General features: G+C 51.2%; 4 protein-coding genes across 4 annotated transcripts; 3 read left to right on the top strand and 1 right to left on the bottom strand.

Annotated features, from left to right (window-relative positions):
• Positions 1-113: 113 nt before the first annotated feature.
• PRR1 (serine/threonine protein kinase PRR1) lies at positions 114-1,502 on the top strand (the record flags this gene model as incomplete). The annotated part of the gene is made up of 1 exon (XM_076682951.1): positions 114-1,502. One exon carries the CDS (start codon positions 114-116, stop codon positions 1,500-1,502), a length of 1,389 nt encoding a protein of 462 aa, XP_076542926.1.
• Positions 1,503-4,566: 3,064 nt separating this feature from the next.
• On the top strand, positions 4,567-5,940 carry TRVA0_005S03400 (uncharacterized protein; the record flags this gene model as incomplete). Its single annotated transcript, XM_076682950.1, has 1 exon — positions 4,567-5,940. One exon carries the CDS (start codon positions 4,567-4,569, stop codon positions 5,938-5,940), a length of 1,374 nt encoding a protein of 457 aa, XP_076542925.1.
• A 240-nt stretch (positions 5,941-6,180) lies between these two features.
• TRVA0_005S03378 (Zn(II)2Cys6 transcription factor) lies at positions 6,181-7,893 on the bottom strand (the record flags this gene model as incomplete). The annotated part of the gene is made up of 1 exon (XM_076682949.1): positions 6,181-7,893. The coding sequence occupies one exon, from the start codon at positions 7,891-7,893 to the stop codon at positions 6,181-6,183; it is 1,713 nt and encodes a 570-aa protein (XP_076542924.1).
• A 690-nt stretch (positions 7,894-8,583) lies between these two features.
• Positions 8,584-12,373, top strand: SKI2 (SKI complex RNA helicase subunit SKI2; the record flags this gene model as incomplete). Its single annotated transcript, XM_076682948.1, has 2 exons — positions 8,584-8,795; positions 8,845-12,373. The coding sequence occupies 2 exons, from the start codon at positions 8,584-8,586 to the stop codon at positions 12,371-12,373; spliced, it is 3,741 nt and encodes a 1,246-aa protein (XP_076542923.1).
• Positions 12,374-12,469: the final 96 nt, after the last annotated feature.

Below are 12,469 nucleotides of genomic sequence, written 5' to 3'. Positions count from 1 at the left end.
GAGTAGAGATGCTAAAGTAATCGTTTAATCCCACAAGAGTAGAGCGTGTTTCTTTCCAATCCAATTAATACTTTTGTGTCTGCCTGTCTGTGTGTGTCTGTGTGTGCGTTGTGATGGGCTACAAGAGCGACAGTGGGCTACAGGTGCGCACAACGCTGGAGCCGCCCGACGACGGCGAGATGTACACGGAGCTGACGATGCTCCCGTCGCCGTCGCTCTCGCCCGGGCTCAGCAGCTCCGGCATATTCAAGCAGTTCAATGGACAGAGCCCTCCCATGGGCGGCGTGTCGCGGGCGCCGTCGATACGGCAGGGCAGTAACGGCAGCGTCAAGAGCGTCGACGACGTTACGAGCAACAGGAACAGCAGCTCGGCGCTGAGCGCGGAGCGGTCGACCCACTTGAGACAGCTCGACGTCAACAATGTCCGCCCGTCCGCCATCACAAGGCGCTCCTCGGAGCGCATCAGCGTCGTCAAGACGAGAAACCGTGACAGTTCCAAGCCCGACGAGCCTAGAGTGTACGAGGCGTTTGACCGTAGCATGCGCAAGTCGACATGGGATTTCGTGCGCCCATTGGGGCGCGGCGCGTTCAGCATGGTCGTGCTGGCGACGCCGACAGTGCGCTACGTCAAGCCCCAATTCCGCGACGAGGCGCTATCGCGGCTAGTAGCCATCAAGCTCGTAGACATGAACGCTGGCGGAGAGCCGCAGGAGCGGCTCGAAGGGCGCCTCAAGCGCGAGATGGACATTTTAGAGTCGGTAGCACACCCATCACTCATGAAGCTGTACGCTTTCAACGTGGACTCATCACGGGCGCTCTTGGTGCTGCCGTACTGCGAGGGCGGCGACTTGTTCGATGCCGCATCTACCCACCGCCTCATTTTGACGCCGCACATGGTGCGGCGCATATTCTCGGAGCTAGCCAAGGCCGTGGCGTTCCTGCATGCGCGCAACGTGGTGCACCGCGACCTCAAGCTTGAGAATGTGCTGCTTAATAAGAACGTAGTGGAGCTGGCGCGAATGGCGTCGCCTGAGGAGTTTCCAGGCGCCCTGGTGCGGGTGACGGACTTTGGCCTCTCGAAGCAGATTGACCCCGAGAACCCGATGCTGACGACGCGGTGCGGCTCCGAGGACTACGTCTCGCCGGAGCTGCTCATGGGCCAGCCGTATGATGGCCGCGAGGCTGACGCATGGGCGCTCGGCGTCATACTCTACGCCATCATTGAGGGCCGCCTGCCATTTGATCCGCCGCAGGTGCGCGGAGGCGGCGGGCGGGCCAGAGGACGCACAGCCCATCGCATTGCACGCGTTGAGTGGGACTGGACCGAGCATGGTTTTGCCGGGCCCGAGTGGGCTGCGCCAAAGGAGATTGTAGACAGGTGCCTGCAGCGGCGGAACAAGCGCTGGACGACTCAGCAGATTGCAGAGCACGACTGGGTGAGGCATGGGGTTGTTGACGACCTGCAAGCCCTCGACGACCAATGGATATACGAATACTTTTAATATTTATCTATATAATGCGCTCAATTTATTTATTCTTTACCCTATCTGCCTTATAGTTACGTCCGCACCCTCTTCGTATATCTTTTTGTTGTCCATCGTTTAGTTTTGCTAACCGTGATCTACCGGCTGACCCAGTCCTTCGAGACCAGAATCCGCCCCGACACAATGCTCGAGGAATTGAGGGCGGTGCTCTTCCGAGACTTGCCCATCTCAATTATCAAAGACGATGCTTATCTCGTAGCCAAATTCTACGCCTCACTCAAGTCGAAGAAGGCTACTCGTATCAGCTAATTGATATGCGCTCCGTCCGGTGCTCCAGTTATGGACAATGCTACCAGTGTTGACATGATTTCTAAAATTATGATATTGTACAACTACCGTCAGGGGTTTAATGTATTTATATCTTCTGCATATTACTAGTGTTATTAAATGAATGACAGCAATAAAATCAATGTTCACAAAATCCCTTACCGTTTTCACGATACAATTGAAGGAGTACTGGTAGGTGTGAGACTTCGTTTTTTTGCACAACCGGGATGATTTTACCCCACAAACGCGTTAGGGGAGCTTTTGACAGGAAAATTATTCGGTATTCTAAAATTGAAATATATAGAATTATCTTCGGTAGGCGGCAATAGCTATGGGCGCGGAGAAGAAATCGACTAAGGGTAAAGAAAACAAACCGTCTAAGGATAATGCGACCTTTGATCGCAGAAATGGCTTGCCGAGAGAATGATGGCAATGAATAAACGTATTACAGCACTTACCTCCTTACACATTACAAACTTCCCATATAATGCTCTGTGATGTACTCATATCAATTGAACCTTTGCGGCTGGCGCTCAACGTTGCGTCGGCAATATCCCCTCAGAAGCATATCTGACGCTATCAGCATCGTCCGCCACGCTCTTTTACACCTGAGATTCGCGAGGGTCCTTTTTTAAACTGCCGTTATCTGAGATTGGCGAGACTTCTTTTTAAATAATTGTTATTTATACATCATTAAACCCTTGATACTAATAGTAGTATAGTCAAAATCATTATTAGGAATTGCTTCTAAAATTAGGCTAGATAGGATACCGCTCAGATTTGATTATTGCTTTAAAGGGTCATTGATGGATTGACTGCTCTTTGAACCACTTCCATGCAGGTTCTAAAATCATCACAGCATTCCACCTCCGGATTACAGCTCTTCATCGCAGTGCGTCTTGACACTCTAAAGCGAGTACATCCACGCTTCGAGTTCAAGGTGGAACTCTACGTTAAGGACAAAAATACGATGGTTGTCGGCTCTGTGATGCGGTGTACCCCACGCGTAGTTTGGGGTATATACCAGCACATGCATTAACCTTACCTCCACCGCAGGCCTGCTGTAACCCAAGCCTCTGACCGACCGACGTCCACCGGCCGACCGGTGGTCTGCATTTGGCTGCTTTAAGGTTAATTTTAGGCGCATTCGGAGGGCGGGCCGTGACGTCAAGTCGTCATGTGTATAATCGGCCACGCCTTAGAATATGATTGATGCAGGGTCGCCAAGCACTGTAGTCGTTCTAGAAGGTAAGCCGAATAAATACATATATATAGGTAGAGTACAATGCATCCAATTCGTATGTAACGAAATTACACCAGCTGCTTGCTAACTAAATCACAAAGGTAGTACCAGCCGTTTGGTAACTAAATCACAAAGGTAATAAATACCAGCGGTTTGCTAGACTAGCTAGACAATACTTCAACATGGGTCATAAACATTCCAAGCTGAGGTGGGCTCACTTCGATTCGGATGGCGACACTTTCGACGACCTGTACTGGTCTCACCCTCCTCGATTGAGTCCACCGGCAAGAGGAACTTTGCAAGACAATGCTCAATCGTATAGGCCGCTTAGCCGCAAGGGAAAACGAAAACATGCTCCGCCCAAATACGAGCCTACAAATCGCCTCGAATGCCATGTCGCTTTCCAATAGCACATCGAAGATTGCTCGGTTCACTGAAGATTCACGATAATTTGTAACGATTGTAATGAGGTAATGATATTCGTTCTTTGTATGATTGTATCTCCAGTCAGTGATTCTTCCTATATATCGCGTGGCTCATCTCGCAGAATCATCATATACGGAAGCGCGGTTACATGCACAACATATATCGCAGGGCGAGGAACATCAACTCATACCTCAGTCGCCATAGACTCGGCTGTCCACTTTTCACTGCACCGACTTCAACCCCTGCCAGAGAGCGGCATACTAAATGGCAGGTTCTCCTGGTCCTTTCATGACAATGGTCTGACCAGTCAATTGATTGCCCCGCAGTCAAAGCTCAGGCATTGTCGACTAAATCTATTCGAAGTCCCCCTTCAATTGAATGACGAATCGCAACTATTCAGTCTACTACCGGTAATTGGAATGCAGTTGGGATGAGGAGTGGATATCCAGCTATACGACACCTCATTATGACGTGCATATATTATTTCCTAATGGGAATACGGCGGCGCCCCGGACGGAACTCAAAACTATACGACCGTTTCCTAGGTATTTCATTAGGTATTTCTCGAGGCATTGACAGTTCATTCACAAACCCAACATGACTCAATGGGGCCACTAAATCAAGGGGCTACGATATGTTTGGCTCTGAGACCGAAATGAACCGCCGTATCTGGGACAATACGGCGGCAATGGGCATATGCAGTGCTGCATGTACCGAGATGTGAGGGGTTCTCTCCAACGAAAGAAAAAAAAATTGGTCAATTGAATCTTGAAACGGTTTGACACGGTCTTGGCGAGCAGATATGTTTTGAAAGAGCGGATGGAATGCAAGTAGGCTCGGAATTGAAAAGATCTTCTGGAAAGGCCACAGGTTAATTCCTCAGTCAATAGAGAGGCCATTGATAAGCCCTGCAAATACGATTTCAGGAGTGGATTTACCGCTTTAAGCTGTGCTTTCAGCTCCACTGGGGTGCAGAGGGGCTCTTGCAGGATACGGCACACCATAGTGACCTGGATATATAAATAGGCTGGATATTTCTCGGGCTAGCAGCTTCTCAATTGGTCTAACACAAAGCGAACCATAATCATGAAGTTCAGTGCAGCTGGATACCTTGCCCTATTGAGTGCCTTGGGCACTGCTTTCGCCGCAAACTCGAACGTCGTGTCTCCGCTCCAGGACGACTTCTACAAAGCCCCATCTGGCTTCGAAAGTAAGAAGCCGGGGGAGGTACTCAAGTCTCGAGAAATCCAGGTTGACACTCTCGAAGTACAGGGCAACATTGAAAAGATGTACCAGATCATGTACCGAACCACCAGCTCCCTAAACAATGCGACCTATGCTGTTACCTCTCTCCTCGTGCCCAAGAATGCCAACTCAAAAAAGCTCCTGTCATTCCAAACCCCCGAGGATGCCAACTATGTCGGCTGTGCGCCCTCGTACACGCTCCGAACAAGCGACGATTTGTCGGACGGCATTGGCCAGGCCCTCAACAATTCCATCATTGTAAGCTCCCCGGACTACGAGGGCCCCAATTCGGCATTCACCGCTGGTATCCTGTCCGGCCATGCCACTCTCGATTCTATTAGGGCTGTGCTCAACTTCAAAGATAACAACCTCGATAAGAACCCCAACATTGCCATGTGGGGCTACTCTGGCGGGTCCGTCGCCACGGGCTGGGCCAACCAGCTGCAACCAGCCTACGCCCCGGAATTGAAAATCGCTGGTGCGGCCATGGGCGGCGTTGTGGCCAATATCAGTGCAGTTGCCTTGCACGTCAACGGTGGAACGGACAGTGGCTTCGTTCCAGCTGGTCTCCTCGGGCTGGCCACTGAGTACCCCGAGCTCAATAAGATCATCGACGAAAACCTCTTCGCGCAGAACAAGTCCGAGATCATGAAGGTCCGGGGCCAGTGCGTTACCCAAGATTTGATAGAATTTTTGGGCCAGGACATCTTTTCCTACTTCAAGGACGGCGACGGTCTCCTCGATCTGCCGCAGGTCCAGGCCATCATCGCCAATCTCACCATGGGCGAAAACGCGCCCGGCGCACCAGCGTTTATCTATGAGGGCCAGAAGGATGAGGTAGTGCCTATTGCGATTGTTGAAAAGGCCGTGAAGGACTACTGTAGTCATGATAACGTTGATATTCTCTTCATCACCGACCCGGAGACCGACCACCTTGACACGGCAGCCAATGCTCAAAACGTTGCATTCCAGTGGCTTAATGACCGTCTCGATGGCAAGGCTGTTTCCAAGGGCTGCTCGTCGACTACCACTGTGTTTAATCCAGCCGTAACTTCCTACCCGGGCAGGCTCAACAGCAACAGTACCGCCAACGTTACGTCATCTGCTACTAAGAGTACGAGTGCAACATCGACGGCGAAAAATGCTGCTGTTCCAGTGAAGATAGACTCCGGCGCCTTTGCTGCCGTCGCTGTTGCTGTCGCCGCGCTTCTTTAAATGGGCTATACATGTATTGTACTAAAGATATAGGTTTAAATTTCCGGCACGCCTTCGTCATGGAGCTGATCACGGGAATACTTATTCGGGTTTAACAAATTGAGGTTCTAGCCAAAATCCCGGGAAAGTTTGGCCTATTCATTACAATTAGTAGCATGAACAGTAGTCGTTAGAAAACTATGCATACTAGATCACCTATTAGTGTGGGTTCTAATAAGGTGATGCCTAGCAACTCAAGGGCTATAAATCGAATGAACCATTCTCCGAAAACCAATAGTCGACGACTCCCCTGTCTACCTCATTGGATATGCCCACTTGGGTCCCGAATCCCGTAGAGGTCACGTCAAACAACAGATCAGAGAGCATTTGGGTATCTAAAAGCTCCGGAAGCTGTTGCAGTTGTTCCTGTGGCTGTGCTTGCTCTAGTTGCAAATCCTTTATTTGCGGCAAGTCGCGCTTCTGATGGTGCTGAATCTCATACTTCTCAAACACACGCTGGCCCATCCGGGCCATTGATTCCGCTGCCCACCAAGAGATCGAAAGCTTATCTAGAATATCGCACGCCCTCCGCCACCCGGCTAATGATTCATGCCGTGGGAAAGACTTGAGGAACACTGCCAAAGTAAGGGACACACTATATGGAATAATCGGCAGCGGAGCCATGTCCTCGTACGATTCAACAATATTACACACCTCATTGCACCATTTCAACAAGAGCTCGGTGTACTCTTGCCTCGTTTCGTCCGTCATTGCCCGTTTATAAGCCAGAATAATGGCGACATAGTGAACAAGTCTGACAATAGCCCGTGAAGCCGTGCCGTCGTCCGGAGGAATCACGTCGTTGCGCACCCTTTCTGGAATCACGAGCGTTCCATACGGTCTGTAAAGGTCAATCACCGACTCAAATACAAGGCATCCTTGAATGAACTCTGCAGCATATCCTTTGGAGGGCTGGTCCGATTCTATTGTAATTGCGACATCTCTCGAATGCGAATTCATAGGGCAGCCCATCATGGACGTCAGCATGCGATCAAGGCCCCAGATACTCCACCACATCTGTAGCTTGGCCTCGTAGGACGGAATCGTCGTGTCGTGTGCGCTGCGGCGCAGATGGACGCCCATTGAATGTGCATAATGGAACGAGCTCGTGAGGTTGTACGACGCTTCGCTGAACCCGTCTGGGCCCTCGCAATGCAACGCCAGCAAGGCATGAATGCGGCACAGTGAGAACGCACTGGGCTCAATCTTCGCGTATAATAACCCCAGCACTTTTCTGTTACATATAGATGCAAAAGTCCGCGGACAGGTCCCTTTGGGCAGGTACGGGATCGCCTTGGCGTGCCGGGAAGCGACCATAAGAATCGCCTGCAGCAGGGGAGGCGAGAACGTCCAGGACTCGTACTGCCGGCGGAAGCACGCCTCGTCGACAATAGGCAGCACTGAGTTCGAGTACTTGAAGTATATGTCTATGAGCGCATTGCGGTTCGCCTCGGGGAGGTAATCGAACGCTTTGATCTCCTGCAGGTGAGCCAGGAAGAATTTGTCCAGAGGCCCCGGCAGCTTGATCTTGGGCCTTTGGGAATCATCGGGCGAGGACTCGCCTGTCTCGTCAGCGTCAAACAGCTTGCACATCCATTTGCCCACCCGGTCGCGGTCGGGGTTGCCGTCCTCTAACAGCTCGGCGCTCGGATCAAGCGCAGAGTAGAACCGGGTCTTGGAGGACTCGTCCTCTGGTGCCTTTTGCACCCGCTCCGGGTCCAGCGCAGTCGCACTGGCCTCCTTCTGCTCTTCTGGCACGAGGCTACAGGCGGTGCCCGCTTCCAGGCACGGCAGGCACCGCCGGTCGTTTGGCGCAGCAAGACAGCGCCGCCGGGCCTTCTTGCACTGGATGCAGGCTCTGAACGCCTTCTTTCTTTTACGATATCCAGCGTCGTTAGCCGGGAACACAAACATTCTTACCTTCCCTGCTCGCTTGTTTTCCTGCTCGATGAGCTGGGGGGCGTTGGCGATGTCCTATCCGGTCTCTTCGTGGGGATGTCGGAGGACAAATCTTCCCCGGACTTTTACGAGTGTTATCAGATCTGCGCTGCTAACGGGATTAACCTCTACGGCCTCCACCTAGGTGCTCTGCAGGCGTATTTGTCTTCATACATGTGCTGCTATTCAAATAGTTTCGTTATATAACCGTAGAATGTGTGTAGTGCGTACAAATTGCAGAGATCATCATCCTACAGACCTACCGTGTTTAGGACTTACATGCGTGCTGGGCCAGCGTTTTTGGAGGGACTGGCCCCTCCAAACCTCCCCGTGGTTCTGCTTAGCGGAGGCTTCCTATCCAGTTAGGTCGTCTTGCTCGCTAGGTAGATGATACTGCCAAATCTCTAAATGATGTCATAACACCCGCTATACGATTATCAACAGATATACAGTACTCGCTATAGTATCAACAGATATAGTACTCGCAATACAAATTATCAACAAATATAGCACTAGTACAATATATTTACTCATTATATACCAGTAGGTATATCCATACTAGATAATGCACACTTGCTTAGTACCGTACGTAGTACCGGTAGGATGTTGGGGGATCGAGTGCTAATCTTTCCGACACCACCAGATCGGCAAATATTCACCATCACAATGAGTGAGATTCTCGCTGCAATCGCCAACGCGCGGTCGAAGCTGGACGACCTAGATGGGGCCGAGGACGACTTCAGCTGGCTTGGCAAGAAGTCTGTCCCGGTGACGGTTTCTGAGGACGAGCGAAAAGTTGCCCAATTGGAGCACCTGACAGAGACTTATCTTACGCCAAAGAACACCTTCTCCAAGGACTGGCTAAACACTTTGCAAGAGTATGAAACTTACGACAGTCGATTTATTGAAATGTGCTAACTTATCAAGGAACGAGCCAGTGGATAAGCTTCAATTCCACGACAAGCTATTTGCTATCCCCGACTTCCAGTCTCGAACGACCGTCAAGTTCAAGCGATCCGGCCTGGACGGCAAAATTGTCGGCTATGAGGAGCTGTCGCTGGCAGCCAGTTCGGCCGAGGACGCCAAAAGCTCGCTCTCGATGAACCGAAAGATGGGCTCGCGGCTGGATTTTGTGCGCGGACGGGCAGGGTTCATGCCCTTTGCCCCTGGAGGAATGGACAACGCAACGGCCGGGACCATTGAGGAGTCTTTTTCGCTGCACAGAGACAAGAATGGGCTCTTCGATGTCCCGCCCACCTTTGACCGGGGGCTGGAGGTGAAAGCCAGCACTTCATTGGACGATGACCTCAGCGGCCTCAACGACGACGACGAAGAAGAGTCGGAAGACGAGGGCTACTCCGAAGATGAGGTAGACGGAATCGCGACAAAGCTGGCCGCCTTGTCTACTGCCGACGCAAAGACGGCTCCTGTCGAATTGGCAGCCGTCGACGATCTGCTTCCTGAGGAGATCTCCTTTGGTAGGGCCAAGACAACAATGGACTCCTCTGCTCTGGTCAAAGCCAAGGAGTGGGCCCATGTTGTGGACGTCAACAAGAAGATTGAGAACTTTGACGAGCTTGTGCCCAACCCAGCGCGAACGTATCCATTCGAGCTCGATGTGTTCCAGAAGGAGGCTGTCTACCACTTGGAGCAGGGAGACTCGGTGTTTGTGGCTGCCCACACCTCAGCCGGTAAGACTGTGGTGGCCGAGTACGCGATGTCGATGGCCCAGCGTAATATGACCAAGGTCATTTACACATCCCCGATAAAGGCGCTCAGTAACCAAAAGTATCGAGACTTCAAGCTGGAATACGACGACGTTGGTATCCTGACTGGCGACGTACAGATCAACCCTGAAGCATCTTGTCTCATTATGACCACCGAGATTCTGCGAAGTATGCTCTATCGGGGTGCCGACTTGATTAGAGACGTGGAGTTTGTCATTTTCGATGAGGTTCACTACGTCAATGATCAGGATCGTGGAGTTGTATGGGAGGAGGTCATCATTATGCTTCCGGACCACATCAAGTTCGTGCTGCTCTCGGCCACTGTGCCAAATACGTACGAGTTTGCCAACTGGGTCGGTCGAACTAAGCAAAAGGACATTTATGTTATCTCGACGGCCAAGCGGCCAGTTCCGCTGGTCAACTACCTGTGGGTCAAAGGCAAGAAGTATGAGATTATTGACGCGAACAAGAAATTCAGCGAGGCTGGCTACAAGAAGGCTTCTGATGCTCTCATGCCAAAGGCAAATGACAACAACGCGAAGCCTGTTAATGGTAGTAACGCTCCTGCGGCCCGAGGCGGAAGAGGTGGTTCTCGCGGTGGCAGCTCTGCTCGGGGCAGCCGTGGAGGAGCAGGCAACAAGCAGTCTTACGTACCTCCAGCCGGCGGTAAAGCTCGATTCAATGCCAATGCGCCCGGTAAAAAGGACTTCCAGCAATTGGCTGAGCACTTACACCGAAACAACCTCCTTCCAGCAGTTATCTTTGTGTTCTCGAAGAAGCGTTGCGAGGAGAATGCGCTCATGCTCAAGGGCGTTGACTACTGTACTGCCAAGGAAAAGTCGGCCATTCATATGTTCATTGACAAGGCTGTTGCGCGACTTAAGAAGGAGGATCGAGAGCTGCCGCAGATCATGCAGGTGCGGGACTTGCTCTCTCGAGGTATTGGCGTACACCACGGCGGTCTTTTGCCAATTGTCAAGGAGCTTATCGAGATCCTGTTCGCCAAGTCCCTGGTGAGAATCCTCTTTGCGACGGAGACCTTTGCCATGGGTCTGAATCTGCCCACTAGAACCGTCGTGTTTGCCAGCACCCGAAAGCACGATGGCAGGACGTTTAGAAACTTGCTTCCAGGCGAATACACCCAGATGGCTGGTCGAGCCGGTAGACGAGGCCTCGATACGACCGGTACGGTCATCATTATGGTCCAAGGACTCGATCCTCCCCCAGTTGGGCCACTCAAGCAAATGACCCTGGGTGCCCCCACCAAACTACAGAGTCAGTTCCGACTGACTTACAACATGATCCTCAACCTGTTGCGCATCGAGGCGCTCAAGGTCGAAGAGATGATCAAGCGGTCTTTCAGCGAAAATGCTACGCAAGTCATGCTTCCGGAGCACGAGCAAAACGTCAAGATGAACGAGGATGTCCTTCAGAAGCTCAAACGAGAGCCGTGCAAGGTTTGTGATATGGATATTGACAAAGTCCATGAGGCGATCGTCGCTTATGGAGAGACTTCGAACGCAATGCTCCGTGAGATGATCTCGCAGCCATATGGACGAATCTTCCTCTGCCATGGCCGAATCATTATTTACAGGACAGAAGCAGGCGTTCGCGAAATGGGTATCATCTACCGCATCAACCCTATCAAGGGGTATATCAAGCTTTACACTTGCGCTGTCGCCAAGGACAATGCTAAAGAGGTACTACCAAGCCTTACTATGATCCCAGGCTTTGGCAAAAAGAATTTGACGAGGTTGGTGGTAGCCAAGGATCTGCCATCTAAGGAGATCAGCGTCGATGATGTTGACTTTGTCACCGCCGTGGTCATGAAAACACCGTCGGTCAATGACATTCTTAACGGTGACAAGGAAGCTATTGCGGCTGCGCTCAAGCAGATTAGCTACTATCTCAAGTTCCAGAGCAAGTACTTCGACCCTAAGTGGAAAGGCAAGAGCACGACTTTCCGAGAGAACCAAGCTCTGCGGCAGGAGAGCATTGATTTCATTGCCAACTCTGAATGTATCAAGTGCCCTACGTTTGTCAAGACTTATGGTCAGGTTCACGAGGAGTACCTTGTCAAGAAAAAGATCCAGGACTTGAAGCAGCTTATCTCTGACCAGAATCTTGAGTTGCTTCCTGATTACGAGCAGCGAATTGCCGTTCTCAAGGACCTTGGCTACATTGATGAAAATAGCAACGTGCAGCTCAAGGGACGGGTTGCGTGTGAAATTAGCACTGGCTTTGAACTGATTATTACTGAGTTGGTGTTGGACAACTTCCTTGGCGATTATGAGCCGGAGGAGATCGTCGCTTTGTTATCTTGCTTCGTGTTTGAGGGTAACACGAAGGTGGAGACGGAATCGGTTACGCCACGACTCGATCGGGGTAAAGAGCGAATTCTGGAGATTGTCCAGCAGGTCAACGGCATGATGGACTTCCACCAGGTACAGATGACGCAGGAAGAGGCCGAGTTTGCAGAGAGGAGCAGGTTCGGGCTGATGGAGGCTGTCTATGAGTGGGCTCGAGGCCTCACCTTCCATAATATCACCCAATTGACGGACGTTCAGGAGGGCACAATTGTGCGAGTAATTACACGACTCGATGAAGTGTGTCGGCAGGTCATGTCCGCAGCGCGAATCATTGGCGATGCTCAGCTGCACGAGAAGATGTCTGAGGCCCAGGAGAAGATCAAGAGGGACATTGTCTTTTGTGCTTCGCTTTATATCTAAACATATATACTATATGCACGCGACAAAGGACGTCGGCGATGGCCAGTAAATGTAGTAATTTCAAATGAGAGAACAGAGAGTATATGTCAACAGAAA

This window comes from Trichomonascus vanleenenianus, assembly GCF_965637985.1.
Source record: "Trichomonascus vanleenenianus strain CLIB 3782 genome assembly, contig: TRVA0_005S, whole genome shotgun sequence".
Classification (NCBI taxonomy): Eukaryota; Fungi; Ascomycota; class Dipodascomycetes; order Dipodascales; family Trichomonascaceae; genus Blastobotrys; species Blastobotrys vanleenenianus.
This window is presented reverse-complemented; position numbering and strand designations above follow the sequence as displayed.